This window comes from Aptenodytes patagonicus, chromosome 10, assembly GCF_965638725.1.
Source record: "Aptenodytes patagonicus chromosome 10, bAptPat1.pri.cur, whole genome shotgun sequence".
In the NCBI taxonomy this organism is placed as follows: Eukaryota; Metazoa; Chordata; class Aves; order Sphenisciformes; family Spheniscidae; genus Aptenodytes; species Aptenodytes patagonicus.
Genome location: NC_134958.1, coordinates 3,288,025 through 3,306,998, shown reverse-complemented (window position 1 = coordinate 3,306,998; position 18,974 = coordinate 3,288,025). Strand labels below are relative to the sequence as shown.

Here is an 18,974-nt window from a genome sequence, read left to right as displayed (position 1 = left end):
CCAGGGGACAGCGGCGCAGCTCGCCCCGGCAGCCCCGCGGCAGAGGGCCAGGGCAGCTGGAGAGGTCGGGGGCTGCGGGTCGGACCGGGATGTCCAGGCAAGGTTAAGGAAACTTGCTAAGCACATCCCAGCCCAGTTAGTCACCATTTTTCCGTTGACTTCAAAACAGTAAGTATCAGTCAGGGGAAAGCCGGCGACTGCCAGCAAGAGGGTTTTTTCCAGCTGCTGTGCTAACCTCGATCAGGGCAGTCGAGTGCTCTGCCGTATGTCCAAACCAGTCACCTGCCCGAGCATATATCAGAATTTTCTTTCTTCAAGTGTGGAAAATAGGCGCAGTGCGCCACTTTGTCATATTAAATGTGTAATTTAGCTGTCTTTGGTAGAGACCAATAAACACTGTGAGTGCTTTATGCCTTACCCTTCTGCTCCCCTGACTGAGAGGTGCCTGTAGAGAATAGTGGGTGGCTGGGAAAGGATGTCTAGTTTGGGGCATACCTGCCAGAGATGGAAAGATACGGACTGAGGCCACAGATTTGAAAAAGAACTGGAGAAGCTGATTACTCCTCCTTTTTTTTCCCCCACTTTTTTTTTTTTTTTTTTTAAAAAAAAAAAGAGAAACCCCAAACAGCAGAAGGGCAATCGGGGCACCCAGCTGGGCTCACTCAGCATGCCCCTGCTGCTCTAAATAAGAAGGATTAAGGCAAGGAGGAGATCCTCCCTGCCAAGCAAGAGACCCATCAACCGTGCTGAGAAAAAGGATTTGAAGGCATTAGGTTGTTTGAGTTTCTTGTGGTTAGTTGATGTTTGTTTTTTTTCTAAAAAACCCCAAATTTTCATTAGGTGAAACTGATGTGTTTTATGAAGAAAAAGAAGCAACCCAAACCAGGCTGCTGAATCATTGTCTTTTATTAAACACTTGTGTTTTTTTTAACAGTAGGAGGAAAGAAGAAAGAAAAACAACTGTGAAAGACCTTCCAGAAGATTTAAGTGTTTATAAGTGGGACGATAACAACAAATGGCAGGGTTGCTGGCTCTGTTACAGATGATGCATGTGAAATGATCCAACAGTTTGTACTGTATTTTTCTATTTGCAGGGAAGCAATAAGCCGACTGTGCGAAGCTGTATCAGGTACAAATGGAGCTATAAAAAAGCGGAAGGTAAATACTGTTTTAGCTGAACGATTTATTTTCTATATCTGCTTTTGATAAGCTGGATACGTGATTCCCTGACAGGCTTCAGTCCATGCTGGAGTTGGTGCATGTTAATCTAGCTGAACTCGGTATAACATGACAGAGCGCTTGTAGCAGGGTGTTTAGCCTGCTCGGTTTGGGGCCGAGGCCATGCCCTACCTTATTTTCTTCAGGATTAATGCTTTGTCCAGATTTCCTGCTCCTACCAGCCTTTGCGGTGCTCAGTGCTTTACAAGTTTTAGGTTCTGGCTGGTAAAATGTAGGAGGTCTTTTTGATAGTAAAAGGGAGCTCATTCACTGGAGGATTACCTGATTCTTATTTATATATAAAAAATTAAACATGACTAAAATGGCAGTGTTTAATGGGCCGACCATTTATTTAATAACGGGGATACAGTGAGGGGCACTGTCAGTGGCTGCTGTTGGGTCGTTCCTGGTGGAAGTTACTGATTCCCTTCTGTAACTGTGGGGCTTGGGAGGAATGAACGTGCTCCTGAAAAATGAATACATGAGAGAACCTCCTGATTTACTCAGAAACGCTTCATCCCTAGGAAACAAAGCAGAGTTCAGCAGGAAGATTACACGTTCTGAATTACTGAGTCAGCTATAACATTTAGCTCATTGGGATTTTGCTTTAAAACTTTTTTCCCATTATTGACATAAAAACCATGCCTGCAAGTATGGTATTCAAAGCTGATGTTTGTTAGAAGATCCATTTGCATTTGGTCAAGCCATTTTCCTTGCTCCATTGAAATTCTCAATAAGGTATTGTAAAATCTACTGGACTTTGATATGTTTCTGCCCCTGACAGACTCAGCTGACAGCCTCTTTCTTTTATTTCTTTGTTCAAAGCCTCCAGTGAAGTTTCTGTCTTCTGTACTTGGCAAAAGTAACCTTCAGTTTTCTGGCGTGAATATAAAACTGACCATTTCAACAAGCAGTCTCACTTTGATTAATGTTGACACGCAGCAGGTAGGATACGTATAAATCAGTGTCCTTTTCTTCATGCTACTGTATTCTCCTTTCGCGGCTTCTGAAAGAAAGGCTGGGCGCTTCGAAGGGAAAGCAGCAGCCTTTAGTCTTCTTGTGCATGCCTGGTAAAGCTGAATTACGAGAGCACTTTGGAGGAATTAGACATGCAGCGCATGCTCTTCTTGTTTATGATGGTGTCTCCCATGGGGAGGGATCTTTAAGCACGCGGCAAACTGTTTCTCTGTGTGTGTCTCTGCCTGTACAGTGCCTAATAAACAAGGCACTAGTCCTGACTGGAGTTTCTGACAAGTCCTAGGGAAAAAAAAAAAATTGATATAAATAATGAGTCAGAGCTTGGCTTTGGTGGTGTTCAAAGCTATTTTACAGCTGGGAAATATATGCGCATAATCAGTTATACTATGCAAAGTCTCTGGGCTCCATCGAGACGTCTTCCCGTGAGCCTGGATCTGCCCTGGAACTGGGGTGTGCTCCCTTCCTGGCAGATGTGATAAGGAGCTTTGTGCTGCCCACCTAATTCCTCCATCAGCTCTTGGCTTCAGCTCCCAGCACGATCTCGCGCGGGGCCAGCAGCGGGTTTTGCTCCAAGCTGGAGAAGGGGAACATCAGGGATGTAGTTTTGGCTCACTGGCTCTGAAGAATCACGGCACTGAGCTGATGCCGTGCTGAGTGTCAGGCAGCTCTTGGGGTTTCACCAGAGCACAGAGGTCTCCTGTCCCTTGGACCCCTGTGCTCGGAAGGGTCTATGGCACCAGGTTCCCTTCCTTTCAGGTACAGCGGCAAAGGGCTTCCCTACGTAGGGTGCAACTCTGGGGGTTGGCAGCTAAAGTACCTTTTAAGTACCTTTTTAAAGGCCCTTTTAACCTGTTCCTGTTTGTAACAGGACTAGAAGCCAGCCGGACAGATCTGCTTCCAAAAGCACTGATGTGCCCTGTTACTGCACACACGGGCGTGCAGGGCGCTGGCTTGGAATTCTTTCTAGGTCTTTCATTACTAGACCTTTGCCAATGGAAAATCCTATTTACTCTATTCTTGCGCCGCCACCAGGTTTCATTGTGTTCCCACCTGCATAATCTATTGCACTTGATTATTACAATAAAGAACAGTTTGTCTCCAGAGATGAGGTAGCGTTTGAAACCATGAAATGTTGATGCTTGATTTGGCTAGTGAAATCTCTACCAGGTAACAGTTTGGTGCTAGTGGTGAGAGAGAGTATTGGTGGGGCCTGTTCATAAAAATGCTACCTTTGTATATACCATGCATTTAAATAAATTAAAATGAATTAATTTCTCAAGACTTTGTAAATGCATCCAGTGTCTCCAGTTAATCCCCTTGTCAAAGTTTCATTTAGCTTCATACTGACCAGGTTAGAAGTTGGTGGTTGAATTCATTCTGAAAACCCTTTAAGGAAGATTAATTGGGGATCTAGACATTACTAAACACGAATGGGTAGCGTCAAAAATACTCCTATTGTTAGCTCCTTCCTTCACAAATGATATGTGTATGTATTAATGGGTTGGGTTGTCATGAACTTAATTGCTTGCTCTATGAAGATATATGCTCTGCTGTTTTCTAAATGTGTGGCACATGAGCACGTTTAACCAGTTTGTCATGCTTTTCAGATTATTGCCAACCATCACATGCAGTCCATCTCATTTGCTTCTGGAGGCGACCCAGTAAGTATTGATTTATAAGATATACTTCCGCAGGTATAATGAAATTATTATGAGAACAAAAGTACCTGCAAACACTTTGCTTCATCCCTTCCTATCCACAAGCACTAACAGAGTACACCGCAATTCTGGATCATGTAATACAAGAAAACTGAGGGATTGAGACTGGAAAGGAGACTTGGAATAGAGACTCAGTGGATCTTTGATAGATCTATATAGTTACCTCTCCCATTCTCCATCAGCGAGCCTCAGTTCACTCAAAAGCCCCCAGACTTGGGGACCTAAAAATAAGAACACAGGAATTGCATCGGTTCTGTGGTCCCAATACCTGTCACAAAAGCAGTCAGCATCAGCGCCACTAAATTTTAGATGAATTTTGAGTCAAGCAAAGCTCCGATAAGACAGACATGGCATAACCTTCTTTTTCCTGCAGATACGGGTTTTTCTTCTAGTATAGTCATGAACTCACTGATGTTGTCATGCAAGAGGTTTTCTATCCTCTTCCAAACTCTTTATTGCAATGATTGTCAGCAGGGAATTTGTCATCCATAAACATGCCCTATTCCCTCTTCGAATCTAAGCAAGCCCAGCCCTGCCAGCATTATGAATTTCACACGCTATGTGTTATGAAAACAGTATTATTTTTTTAATCAGTTTTGAATTTTCTGCCCTTCAATTTTGTTAAATGTCTTCCTGTTCTTGTGTTATGAAACAGGGAAAACGGAAGGCTCTGGGTCATATTCTTGATTACAGTGGGGCAGAAGCCAGATCCAGCTTTGACTGGAAAATGACAGATCTGCCTCTTTGGATTTAGGAGCAGGCAAGGGGAAATAGCTGGGAACCGTCCCTGTGTGGCTGACGGATCTTCTCTGGAGGGCCGTGTGGGTGATGTAAGGAGCCCAGCTGCTCTGCTCTGCTCTGCTCCGGGAGATGCTGCCCAAGCTGCCTGAGAACAGGAGATTTCTGGAGCTGGGCTGGGAAGTGGGGAGGGAGCACGTGTGCAGGCTCTGCGCTGTTGGTCCTGCACGGGCCTGGCGCCTAGGTACTACATCCTTAAAGATCCCATTTAATGATTAAGGCATTTTGAGAGTCTAAGAAGTCCAAACTTCACCTTTAGGTGCCTGTGCTATCCTAATACACCACACCGTACCATACAATCCCTTCCTGATGTGGATTTCCGAGCAGCTCCAAGAGCTGACGTGCTGTTGTGCTGAGCATCACAGAGCTTCGTTTCCAAATTCCAGTTTTCTTGACAGTTAAATGATTTAAATACATCCTTAAGCTGACTTGTTTTTGAAGTATGCACCATGTGCTAGATGCTGCTGTCTAGCTTGTCTTTATGTAACATTTCCAGTTCTGAAAATTCAGGGATGTATTTTCAGATCTCTGCTCAGCGGGTTGGATGGGTAATTCTCCAGGGCTTGTTTAGCTTTTTTAGTTGTTTCTTTTTTTTATATATATATATATTATTATACTGCATTGGTCTTGTACAGTGATCCCATCAGATCTCACAGGCTACACAGGGCTGGATTTGGTCGGTGCTTAATGTCAGGACCACCAAGAGATGTGCTTGCAGACAGACGTGCTGCAGAAAATGGGCTTGGTGGTGCAGCTGGTGACACTTTTCTTACTGGGAGAATATGTAAAATGGAGATCTTGCACAGCGGTGGTAACTATAAATCTAGTGGCACTTCACATAAGGGGCAATTTTGGTGGCTTGTTCAGGTAATTCTTCCAAAATTCCCTTTACATTTAAAATGGGAGATAGTTTCCACAGGACGTGTCTCTCCACCTGCCCCCATATTCAGTCTAAACACAGTTCAGTGTTGCTCTGCACTGTTACGGAGTAGCAATATTCTGCCTGAGAATAAAGCCTATTCTGGCTTTATTTTAAAGCAAAGTCATCCATGCATGTACTTAAACATTACAAAGATATAAAAATAGCAGGTACTGCTCCAGTTACTTTAGTTTCTAGTTGCTCTCTAGATGTAATTTATTTTAAAAGTGTATACTAAAATATTTATGAACTTTAAGAAAAACCTGAAAGGAAAAGGAAGGAAATTGAGTTCACTAAATGCATAAGAAATATTTAGCTTGCTTTGTTTTAATGATATTAACTTTGGAGATTTAAAAAAAAATTATCTAGGACAAGTTCTGCTGGCCCGAAGACCTGCCTCTCGTGTCATTCATTGTGAATTATTAAATGATTGTTCTTGTGCATATTGCAAATGGGGGCCTTGTTTCCTGCCAGCTGATTGCATCTTCCCTCAAGAGAGCCATGCCTTTAAGCGTCGAATTGCATTTTCCCCATCCCGCCTTAAAGATCCAAAATAACAAAATGCATCTTTAATAATTAAAAGAATGTTATTCATTACCTCACCATTTCTACTATAACACTGAATTATCAAGCGACTCTTTGCTTTTGCAGTATGACTAGAAATGTAAATTTTTCTATTCCAGTTCGCTTTTCCGTTTCACTAGAAAAAGTGAGGATTATTTCAATGTTGGCTGGAAAAAGAATCTGAAACAGACAACTGATTATACTGAGGCTGTCTGATCTCAGCAGCAGCCTTGAGGTCCAGAGTAATTTAACCCGATCGTAGCCGGACTACAATCAGGCAGCCAGCAATTGAGATCAGATACCTATTGTATTCTGTGATATTTTAAAGATCAACTTTTCTCTAAGATGCCTTCAAAACTCAGTCTTCATGCTACAAATTGGGAATATTCTAATTTGTCCTTTGCAGTACATTAGCACTATTTTATCTTCCACTGACATTGATAAGGACTGTCCCAGCTAAAAGCCGTGACTGGCACTCACGCAGCTCTAATGCGTTACGCAGGGGAGGCTTCGAGCTCCGTGGGAGCAGCGGAAGAGAGCAGCATTGCCTGCTGATGAGGCACCAGTTGTGTTTCTACTCCTGTTGCATAGTTTGGAATTGAAAACGCAGTTTATTGAAGACTCAAAGAATGCCAAATGGTCTCTCTCTGTACTCAGCTGCTTTGTTATGGCGGTAGGGTTGTTCACAATGATAACTTTAAAGACCTTTGTCGTCTTCTTTCCTATAGGATACAACAGACTATGTTGCATATGTAGCAAAAGATCCTGTTAATCAGAGAGGTATGGAAACAATTTTCAGATTGTTATACGTGTTTATATGATTGCTTTATCTGTACCAAGGAATTGTTTGAGTTTTAAAATAAGAAAGCTACTGAACAGCTCAATATTCAGTACAATTTCTGACTTCCCTGTATGGATGTGGGTGATGGCATGCAGGCTGTGGCTTTAAATGTCATATTCTTTGTGCAATGAAGTGAGAATCTGCAGGTCAGACTAAAGCTGTACTAGCTGCTGGCTCCATGCAGGGGTAGGAGCCTTCCCAAGCCGGCCTTGCCTGGGGAGGAAGGGCAGAGCCTGGAAAGGTGAGTGGCTGCCCTGCTCTGGGACAACTTCCAGATGAGGGGGAAGGTAGTGAATGAGCCTCCTCATCTAACCCAGACTCCTGGGTATGTTGCTAGAAGGCAGAGTGGGGTATATACTCAGGTGTAGGAGACCTTCTTCCCTCTGGAGGCTGACCCAGGGGCTAAAATCCCTTTTGCATCGCTCTCATTATTCGCCTGCAATAGAAGAAAGACCGGCCTTTGGCTGCTTCTTTCATGCTAGACGGTTCTCAGAGCAACACTGCCAATGGCTGTAAAGTTGGTAGAGTGGCAGCTCACAGGAGAGCTCACTCTAAGGTGCCGTGGATGGCTCAGAAAATCTGGAGAAGCTGGGCTGCAGCCTTAACAGTCTGGCCTGCCGCCTCTCTGTAGCTCCATCACCTGCATATCACCTGCATTGCTATTTTGACTCACTTAGGGCACCCTGCAGATTCAACAGTAAGTCCCAGTATTGATGCTGGGATGTGCAGAACTCCTGTACCCTGGCAGCCTGCAGGCAGGGCTGGCGGCTGGCCCGGCACCATCCCTGAGTGCTGTCTCACGGTGGCTCTGCAGAGGGGAGAGCTGGGCCTGGGCACACAGCACCGGCTGCTGGAGTGAGTTTCCTGAGGTCGTGCACGAGAGCAAGGACTGGTGGCTGTATAATGTCCTAAAGCTATCTAGATGCATAATTTCATGCCTAGCTTTTCTGCTGTAAGCAATATAGCTTGTGTCTCTATTTTCTAGTATAAAGTGCGTTTTCTTAATTAAAGTAAGGTGTCTCTTTGCAGCATGCCACATACTGGAATGCCCCAATGGGATGGCGCAGGAGGTGATAAACACCATAGGGCAGGCTTTTGAGCTCCGGTTCAAACAGTACCTGAAGAACCCATCCAGCCTGGTTACGTCTAATGAAAGGTCAGCACGTTCTCAGTCACTTAACTGGCAGTTTTCTTCTCTTTAGTACTTTTCAGGAAAACAATATACTCCAAAGAGTGATGCATAAATAAGATGCTTTGGATATGCTTTCTGGACATAGGCTAATTGTAGTATATGCTGTACGTACAGAGTATAATAGACTAAAATTAGCTTATTCCAGTAAACTCCATTGATTTCAGTGACATTTGTACAGGTGCATAACAGCATAGAATTCAGCCTTATTGCTCCTTAACTAAAACAGCCTTACCTTAAATGATGCAAGTAAGTTGAACAAATGTTCAAATTACTCCGCCTAGTAAGTTCCGCTCTATAAATGCGGCGCGCGCACGCATACACACACACTGAGCTCAGCCCTGACCCATGCCAAGTTTAAGCTCGCTGCAGTTGTGCGAAGTGTGTGGTGGGGAAACAAGCAATTGTAATTCACATTTCTGCTGTTCTGCTCACATCCTGCATATTCCTCAAAATATAGGGCCTAGATTAATTTTTGGACCACAGTTTGCCATTTCAACGACCCTTTTTCCAGTGCACTGGGGACGCAATCCTTTGAGCAAGGATTAGCCGTGCCTATTTTTCTCAGTCTTTTCTTTACCATAACACCAAATTTGATCGCTTGCTACCTCCCACGAGTAGGTACAGATATAATGCTGCTTAACTGCATCCTGAGCACCGGGAGTCACTGTGCAGGCAGCGTCACCGGTACAGGGCCTGACGCAGTGCAGCAGAACTGCTTTTACTACGTAACAGCAGCCCCAGCCCCAGTTTATATTTATTTCATCGTGTTTAGCGGTTCTTGCCATTCCACTGCTTATACTGGTCTGTTTTCCCTGGGGACAGTAACCAGAGGAAGAGCCTTTCCTATGAAATTCTGCTAGGTTATGCCACAAGTAAATCAGAGCAAGGAGAGATGGAAGAGGCTAATTAGATTCCCTCCTTGAGCCTAAGCCACAGCCAGCCTCAGAGAACGGTCCTTGGGCAGAGAAGTCGGATATTGCTGTGTGAATGAGTCACCCGCTTCCAAACTACTATGAATCACATAATCAAATACTTGCACTGCATATCACATAATCAACTACTTGAACTTTATCTCTTTCCTGCTCGAGGCCTTTTATCCAATTATATTCTTGTTAAACAGAGAAGTAAGATTTGAGATGAGCTTTTTATTTTGGGACCGGAGACAGTACAGGAAGCACCTAGTTGTTTGCAGTGTATCAGCTGTACATTTAAACTATCATCATTCTGGTTTAGCTCAAGAAAAACGTTGGGCGCCCTCCTTCATGTCATTCAGTGTTTTCTTCAAGCTGAAACAGAACAGTTATGTTGATTATGGTTATTAAAATCAGGGTACATTCCACTCAGGAAAACTACTTTTTTTTTTTTTTGTAGCACTATTGATTTTCTAAAACAGTTGCAGGCTTGTCGAACTAAATGCCATGAGGTTTTAATTTTCTCTTCTAAGTGCCCCCCCCCCCCCAGCAATCCCTAGATTTATACAGTTGAGACAAGAAGCCAGAGGAATTAGTTTTATGGTCTACATTTTGGACACCTTAATGAACGATGCATTGGCACTCTTCTCTTAAAAGTTTCAGTAGGTGGCTCTTATATTTTCAAGGCAAAGAAAAGGGATCTGGGCTGCCTGGTGCTAAGAAAATGACTGTACCTCCCTGCACCCCAAACTGTGATGACTCCATTTTTAATTCAGGAAGAAGTAACTGGAAAAATAAACAGCTCTGAAAGTTCGGGCCCAAAGCCCTTTACAGCCTCCATATGGCTAATCTGCGTATTGTGCGATGCGCAAACACTGGGGACGTTTGCCTACACTAGAAAGCAGTTGATTACATCAGTCGCTTCCCTCCCCCCCCCCCCCCCCATATTTTTTCAGCGAGGCAGCAAATGCTAATGGATCAGCTGGGAATTCACAGGAGAGGGAGGATCATGAATATTACAACGAAATTCCAGGGAAAGAGCCTCCCACCGGTGGAGTGTTAGACATGCGAATGAAAGTGCAAACAGACCAAAGGGCTAACTGTCTTATACAGTGCAAAAAGCAGTATTGCTTGGTAAGTACATCATCTTCTGGGATAACTATTTGCTGCCTATCGTGGGAATGAATAATAAAGTGTTACTGTGATGTAAAGCATGGCATTAACATCAGAACCAGGTCCTGATTATCCTGGGAAAGGGTTTTTTAGGCTAGATTTAATGATGCTTAGTACATAATTGAATCCCAAAGCACTTTCTGAATATTAACTGGTTTGTCCTTAGAGTACTTTTAGGAGACCAAGTAATATTCCCTTGTTCACTCGTTAGCTGTGAGAAGAAAATAGATACAGATTTAAATGGCTTGTCTGAGAGAACATCTGCAAAATCCAGGACCTCCTGGCTCCTGATTCTGTCATCTGATAAATATTTCATCCTGTCCATTATGCCTTACAACCTATACATACAACAATAACTGATTGCAATGTATATACAACATTAATTACCCTTGGAGTGTTTCTCTGTTAAATCAGCCACAGCAGCAAAAGATGCATGTATCTGTGGCTCTTGTCTGGGATAGTGGGGAATAAAAAACAATCAGTCCAGGAGTAAAACCAGCCGAGTTCAGACTGGCTGCAGAGACTTCAAAGCCTGCTGTGCGAGTTCTTGGAAACACCGGCATTTCCCCACTCGGGGAAGCAGGCACCACCGCTTTGCTCAGAGGGAGCGCACTCAGACGTGCCCGCTGGAATCCAGTTGGTGCTGTCTAAAAAGTTGCTGCTCCCAAGTGGTGTTTGTGCCTGGTGGCAGCTGCTCCCAGGTTCCTGTGTGTTCCTGGGCTACTGCTCCATCCGTTTTTCGCTTTGTTAACCTCAGCCATGCTCCGCATCTCGGCTGTGGGCCTGGTGGTCTCCGCCTCCCCAACAGTTCTCTAAAAAGGTGTTTGACTATATCCTGAGTTTGCATTCGAAGCTGGCCAGAGTTGTTGCAAGGAGTTACCCTGCAGCATGTAAATGCAGATGCCTTTTTTTCCATGGGGTGTTACTTTTTTGTTTTTCCTTTCAGTTCTGATGACCTTCTAGTGCTGCTCAGACAACTTGGTGACCATTTCACTTTCAAACCGTGATGTCTGTAGTTATTTCTCCTTGTTTTTATTGCAAGGAACATTTATAAGAAAATCTGAACTTTATTACCTACAGTTATACTGTGTATAGTAAACCTTAGATACATAACTGGGCAGTTAACAGTCTCTGTGAGGTTGGAGTATGTCCAGACATGATGCCCTGTAGAAAGAAGAGTATCAGCATGAAATATTATTTGAGGAGATAGGAATTTTTTGGTGAAGAAGATACATTTAGTTACCTGTATCCCAATTAACTGGTGCATGGATGTTTTAAAGTTACCCGAGGTTTCTAAGGGACTGCTTCACGTGGCTGTTTTTACCATTTTTCTACAGACAGGCAGCCCGACATTCATCAATATATATGAAAATTGCCCAGAAGAAAACAAAACTGTGGGTATGTACTCTGTTTTCCTTCTCATGCATACGCACAATTAACCAAAGCAGACTGCCTGGAAGAGCTGCCCCTTGGCTTTCGATACAATGCTGAAAAGTGTTCTACTTAGTGGGTCATTTCTAGTTCCCTAGATGAAGGGCAGACAAAAAAGCCTTACAGCTTTTCTAAAGGCCACTAATCTATCTTCATGTCTGCTGGCAGACTTACTCGCTTTACTTGTCATGATACTGTACAGTAGCTCTTTGTTGTTTTATTCTCTTTCATACTCTTTGTTGTTTTATTTCCTTTCATACCCTTTGAAAAAGGAAGAAACTTCGTTGCATATCAGTCTCTGAAAATACCCCTTCCCCCTACAAATGCTCGATGAGACCCAAACTATCAGCATCGGGCGGTTGTTCCAACGGAGCCTGTGCCCTTGGCTCCAGCATCACTGGCTTCTCAGTGTGACTGTGTCCTTCCCCTGCCTTGGGCGGCTTTGTGCCCGAGATCAATTTGCCTTTAGTAAAACCTGCTCTCTGGGACCCCAGGAGATCACCAGCCTCCATCCGTTCCTGGACTTCCCTCGCCGCAGCTGATGCCCTGAGCACGTTTCCTCAACTCATCTCTTCCACCGCACAATGAGGTTCTTTTTGAATTCCCACCTGCACCGCTCTAAAGCGATCCGTTACACTGTCTGCAGGGGATAGTTCACTTTCTTGTGTTATTTCTGATTTAAGGAAAGGAGAATCAGATGGTTTCTACAAAGAGAGGGTGAACAAATAAAAGAATGAATGAATAGATCTATGAATAAAACATTTGCTAAAGAGCAAAAATATGTGTGCTATTTGGCTAGCTGAAGTGCTATTATTTTCATACCCTGCAGGGGATATTCTGTTAGCCTGTTCCTAGGCTTGGATCCTAACCTGACAGATGTGGCTTTGGCTCTCCAGGCAGAGCCACAAAGCGCCAACCTCCTCCATCTTCCCTGCTCCACCAGAATAGCAAGAGAGAATTGTTCAGCTTCCCACAAGCTTTTTTTGTGGTGCAGAGGGGAAGGAAAGGGTTTTGCAACAAACTATGTATATGGCTTGTGTCTCTGTAGAGTCATATGTATTACTTTCTTTTCAATTAGCGGGGGGTTTACTGCTGACATTGATTGAAGCAGAACTGAACCAGTGCAGAACATTTTTGAAAACTTCATTCTAACTCATTTTGGATAGCGTACCTTCTGCCTTCTAGCCGTAAGGAAAAACGAGTTCATCTGCCAATTTTTCTTTTCCTTCTGAATGACTTTAGTGGGATATATAAGAACAACAATGTTCCTATTTCAGCTTTTACAGTTATTTTAACTTGAGTCTAAAAAAAAAAACAAAGGAGGAAATCTGTGCATGCTATATACTAATTGCAGGTAACTGTGGTGAAAGATCACAGAAGACAAAAAAAGAGGCAACATTATTGAAGCCTGCCTACAAAACAGATCTTTTTGATGATCCGTGTTACATCAACACACAGACCCTGCAGTCCGCAGTCTGTACAGCCCGCGGTACAGCAACAACACAGATCCATGGGAGCCCACTGCGTCAGGCCAGTAGGTTCCCATCGCAATACCGTATCCTTCTAAGCTTTGAAAAGAGGGGGTCTTGTCATCGGTGTGCATGGAGAAGGATTTTGGTTTCCCCATAAGAAACATAGAAAAGACGGGGGGAAGAAATCCTTCCTGGTTGGTTTTTTTGCTTGGTAAATTCAAGACAAAGGGGATTAAAGAGTAAAAGTAGTGATGGTAAGCAAGCGGAGTAACCTTTCGTCTTCTGTAGTTGATTGATGACAATAAATAGTGTTCCACAGGTGGTAATAAGCAAGTCTTTAAGATGATATGAAAGCTTGGGACTGCACCATACCTCTCCTGTATGCTCAAGATCTTAACCGCTCTAAGGTGGAAGTGGCCTCAGATGCTTTTGCTTCACAGGTAGTAGCATGCAAGGTCACAGTGGGATCGTTATGACCATCTTTTCTCAATTCTTGCCTAAGTGACCATTGAATCTCATCCCATAATTTCTAAATCAAACTGTTTGATCAGTAGTATCTATTAAATATATGTCAAATTAAGTCTTGATTTACAGACTCAAAGTGGTGGATATCCACTAAATGACTATATAGTTGCTACTGATTGTCCTCATTATTGAAAATATTTACTAGCTTTGCCTTTTGTGGTTTCCCACTGAGTGTTTTTTCTGTCAGAGTTGGCCCCACACAAGAAAGTGGGCAAAGGACTGGACAGAACTACAGCGAAGGAAATCTGTGACCATTGAGACATTTCCAACCCGGGGCTGTACTATGCTCTGAAAGGAACTGGCTATCTCCTGAGGGAGCCATAGGTTGCACAATTCCATTGAAGAAGTGGTATCCTCTTATTTTCCTTAGAAAAATCCTGCCTGTGAATCATTTGCAGTCTGACTGGCTATATCCCAAACCACCCGGTTTTGTTAGTACATTCAGTAATTGTTCGTTTTTTCACTGCAAATGCATCATGCTGTAATCCTTCCCTTCTGGCTACGTTGGCCATGTTGTCTTACATTCCTGCACATAGCTGGAGTCGCTCAACGTGACTCTCCCAATGATCCGTGACAATCTCTTCAGAGCTTGTTAAGGAAGAAGGAAAAACTAGATCATAAAAGTGGCTAAAAACCAACAAAAATCTTGTTTTTACAGGGAAGATTTGACTTTTTAATACAACCAAAGAAATACAAACCCCAAACAGTATAGCATCAGAAAAATTCCTGTTTCCAATCCCTGTTGCCTAGCGACCCAAGGCTTCCCCATCTAAGGTATGGGAGGAGATGGTGTGATAATTTTACCTAAGGCACTGGAGGGTTGTGAGCATTCATGTGTGCATATTATTACAGCCTGTAAGGTTGGTTTGATCACAGCTTCAAGACTGAACCATTTGAATTTTTTAAAAGCTATAAAAAATATTGTCTCGCATCCTTTTAGGATGAAGTTCTAGGTGAAGTGTCCAATACATTCCTTTTCATTTAATTTTAGAGTTACCGGAAGCTGTTCAGCAGAGTGCCACAAGCAACACAGCTGGTCTCTGTGTTCTGCCACAAATAAAGCAACAGCTAAAGAATGAAGATTGTTACCATGGCAAATTAAACAGGAAAGCAGCAGAGAGCCTCTTGGTCAACGATGGAGATTTTCTGGTGCGAGAGAGCACTACGTCACCTGGTCAGTATGTCCTCAGTGGACTTCAGGGAGGGCAAGCAAAGCATCTGCTCTTGGTGGATCCTGAGGGCAAGGTATGAGCTTTTCATATACTGAAATTTCGGGGCTGCTCAGATATTTCAGTCAAAATGCATGGGTGCCTTCCAGGAAGTGGAACTGATCTGATTCCATCCAGGTTAATTTAAATTTAGTCAGTGACTTCAGTAGGTTTGAAAGTTCAATTCAAGAACTTATAAGCACTGAAGTACCATGGAAATAGGTACTTAAATATTGTCGTTAGTCCAGGTGCTGATAATTAGTGTATACACTTAACACATCCTTTAAGTCATTATTATATTGCTAGAAAAATAGCCCTAACATTAAATAATGAATTTGATTAGTAACGCACTTCTGGATACAGCAAAGGTAGAGCTGGTTTGTTGTCAGTTCAATTCTACTTGCTTCTGCTCAGGGCTAGAAGAGCACTCTTGAGTGACATCTCTCAGAGGAGGGAGTAAATCAGAAAAGTAATCCTCAGTGGGATTTAGGGGAAAACATCTCTCTTCTGTGGGGGGGGGGGGGGGAGGGAAAGGTTATTTCATTCCCCTTAGCAGAATCAGCCCAGTTCTACATACAGTCTCTTTAACTTGGTCCTCTGCTCTTCATGTCAGCTAACGGTAGGTCAAAGGATAGGTCCGAATTGCTGCCTACAGCCTAATGATCCTGCTCCGGGGAGTTCAGTGGCTTAAATGCCTTTTGACTTTAATGCGCTAGGCTCATGTCCAACCAGTTACAAGCACAATCTGACCATAAATATATGCTTTTGCTTCTTTCATTAGGTGAGAACCAAAGACCATATATTTGATAGCGTGGGTCATCTTATTCAGTATCACATGGAAAATAATTTGCCAATCATCTCTTCTGGAAGCGAAGTGAGCTTGAAGCAGCCTGTAAGGAAAGAGAGTAATGTGGGACACATGCAGTATCACAAATAATCCCCTGGATCTCACAAATCCCAAGACAATTCATATCTGAAAACTGTACCGAGAACTTTCTATTATGAAGACAATTCAAAAAAGTATAGACTGCACTTTCTGCTGCTGTTCCAGAAGATACCCTTTTGTGTGTGTATGTATGAATATATGTATATGTGTATATCTATGTAGATCTATAGAGATCAACAAGCATAGTTATATAGATATATATAATCTTAGTCTTAACGAAATAACGCCTTCAGAGTGAGAGACTCATTTGTGGGAAGGTATTTTAGACATGCACAAATGTCACTTTCAAGGTCATACTGAATCAGTAACTATTTAAAAGCACAATTAAACCTCTACATGCAAAAGCTCACTTGAACGAACTGCTGGAACATTAGTATGTGCCTTTTAGCATAGAATTATTGGAAACCAATATTATTTATACCGAGTTAGTTTTGGGTGGTTAAACAAACATGTCTAAGCTTTTAACTATTTGCCAAAACAAATACAATTTGAATATTACTAAAATGTCATCTGCTTTCGATAGACACTAACAATTTCATTTTGCTTGTAACAGCACTTTACTAGCAAGTAACGTTTGAAATGAATAGTATTCACAATACAGAAAGGTTGCCCGGTTTCTTAATCATTTTTTATCACTGTCTGACTAATCAAAGATTTGAGATTATGCAACATTTACAAAGTTGAAATTAATATATGTAATATAATTTTGGAATAGAACTTGTTAAAGGACAGGCATGCTAGATCCTAATATTTTTGTCTTGCATATGATTTTACTATTATTACCAATTAATACTGGAGACATCTCTTTTTAAAGGTAGGCTAAATATATTTTCATTGATTACATAGTTGTTTACAAACTAGAGAAGCTGAACAAAACTAATGATACATTTTGAGAGAAAACTATTTAAAAGACTCTTTGAACTTTGCATGTGCCCTTATTCAGTGTTCTTTCCAAAACAAGAGACGGTTTTCCCTTTCTTCACGTAGGGTCCATTTGTTCCTAAACATGGAAAAAAGTCTTTTAAAGGAAACCTATGAATTGTTTTGCCGCAATAAATACTCCAAATACGAACAATCCTATCTTCGGAGTGAACAGTGATTTCTTGGGCTTCCTGTTGAAGAAACGGCGATTTAATAAGTAACTGAAGAAAGGCAGGGGGGATTTGGGGAATGAACTGGTAGTCCGGCTGACGGCCCGAGAAAGTTGTCCCTTTAAGATAAGCAGTGTCTTCTGGCACGAGCAGGGACCTTCCCTCTGTCTCCCAGGCCACCAGCTCGGTTCCATAAGGCAGACAATTGTTGTGGAGTTCAGCAATTGCTGGAAGACTTGACTATAAAAAAATACATTCTGTTCTTTTCCCTGTGTTCATGTTAAATGGGACACTATAGTAAGAGCTCTTTTCTCTAGAAAACAAGAGGGGTCATATACACATAAAATTATTGAAGACATAAGCTTTCTTGGAGGGGAAAATATGATGTGAAGAGCCACGCTTAGAGCTGACTGAAAAACATCTTTATTCTTGTCCTCAGCCACTAGGCATAAAATGTATTTCATTCCTTGATAATAACATGATTAAAATACTCAATTACATATACGGAAGCAGAGAGAAGCTCGAAAACAGTAGTTGATTTCCTTGCTGATAGTCTGGCATTATTGATACCTCAAGCCTTTGGACTAGAAGCTCAAGCTTATGCCTGTTCTGTCCTGTGCAAGGTTTTCCACCTGTGAAGAAGGCCCCCAGCAAGAGTTCACGCTCAAGCTTTGTGCCCCTGCAAGGATAGTTGGCAAGAAACTGTAACTGGAATACTAAATCCCTGCACAGTATGCTTTCTATTCTGACGTCTTACCAAACTTCATAATGTGCTTGACATGAGCTTATTGAGCAAACAATGAAACAAAAATAGCTACTTCTGTGGCACGTCGAGGGTAGAGAAAGACCTGCATAGGGCGGTTTTGATTTTTGCATCAAACCTGAGTTTTATGACAGGTCATAGAAGGCAAATGTGCAGAACTCCGTCTCTATTTTTAGTACAAATCAAAGTTACTCGGGACTAGAATAATAGCGTTTGGAGTTGTGATTGTATGAGATCAAAGTTGTATGACTTTGCCAGTCAAGATACTGAGTTGGGGACTTTTTTCACTTCACCAAATTTCACTTTACCAATGCATAAAAACATCCAGAGTCAGTGTGTGATGTTTGGATCGCAGTATGACACAGTCTAGGTCTCCCTCTTTGAATATCACTAACTTAAATAGCAGTAAGACCACAATATTTGTTTGGTTGCTCCTGCATCTTTTGTATGTGTCTGAAGCAAAACTGTGAAGGAAAAAGTGAAGAAAAGGGAGATAATTGGGTGCTAGTGTATCTATCTCAAAATCTCTTGATGTGAGAGAAAGCAAAGAATCCAACTAATTACAGATACGATTCAGACGCAACACATCCATGCGTTACAGACAACGCACATTTTCCTAGAATAAATTACATCCATTCTTCTGGAGCCGGAACCAGGAACTCAGTTGTTGGTTTCTAACATTTATGTGCCTTCACTTAGTTATTAATGCTGCTTTTAGCCTCTGTGGACCAGCCATCTCATGTAAAGTACACTGTCATCTCCTGGGTGGAAGTCTTAGAAGAAGTAACCATGGTTAAAAAAAAAAAAAGTTATCTGAATTTTGCAAAGTTCTCGAGAAAGTTAATATGAATTGTCAGGCACATTTAGACTTTTTTAAAAAAAAAAATCGTTTCATGCCTGTGAAAATGCCAAGGGGAATTGGTTAATCTGTTCTAATGGTTACTAGAAACGCCTGGGAAAAACAGCTAATTTTGCCTATAACGTCACATTTACAAGGCACAGCATGTTCATTCTTTTTCAAAGCTCCTGTAAATGTCACTGAAACATGTTAACACACATATCTGTTTGCTCCCATCAATAAAAATGTCGTTAACAAATGACCCAAACGCCTCTCTCCTACCACAGCTTCCATATTCTGCTGCTAGGGCAGGCAGGCAGCATTGTTACTGCTGAGGGCAAGTGTCACCAGATGGAGCTATCTCCTATCTTCCTCATCTCTGAACAGA

The 18,974-nt window shown here is 42.3% G+C and overlaps 1 protein-coding gene across 2 annotated transcripts in view; it reads left to right on the top strand.

The window, feature by feature from the left end:
- SHC4 (SHC adaptor protein 4) overlaps nucleotides 1–16,968 on the top strand; it is a 33,968-nt gene extending 17,000 nt beyond the window's left edge. The window contains exons 3-12 of one of the 2 annotated variants that reach the window (XM_076347812.1): nucleotides 1,095–1,158; nucleotides 2,044–2,163; nucleotides 3,804–3,857; nucleotides 6,924–6,975; nucleotides 8,066–8,192; nucleotides 10,096–10,273; nucleotides 11,650–11,710; nucleotides 13,098–13,277; nucleotides 14,732–14,985; nucleotides 15,730–16,968. In XM_076347812.1, coding sequence (XP_076203927.1) covers nucleotides 1,095–1,158; nucleotides 2,044–2,163; nucleotides 3,804–3,857; nucleotides 6,924–6,975; nucleotides 8,066–8,192; nucleotides 10,096–10,273; nucleotides 11,650–11,710; nucleotides 13,098–13,277; nucleotides 14,732–14,985; nucleotides 15,730–15,885 — 1,246 coding nt within the window. In that variant the 3' untranslated portion in view covers nucleotides 15,886–16,968. The remainder of the gene's footprint in view (nucleotides 1–1,094; nucleotides 1,159–2,043; nucleotides 2,164–3,803; nucleotides 3,858–6,923; nucleotides 6,976–8,065; nucleotides 8,193–10,095; nucleotides 10,274–11,649; nucleotides 11,711–13,097; nucleotides 13,278–14,731; nucleotides 14,986–15,729) is intronic. The other variant, XM_076347813.1, reaches the window with a different exon arrangement.
- The last annotated feature ends 2,006 nt before the right edge of the window (nucleotides 16,969–18,974 follow it).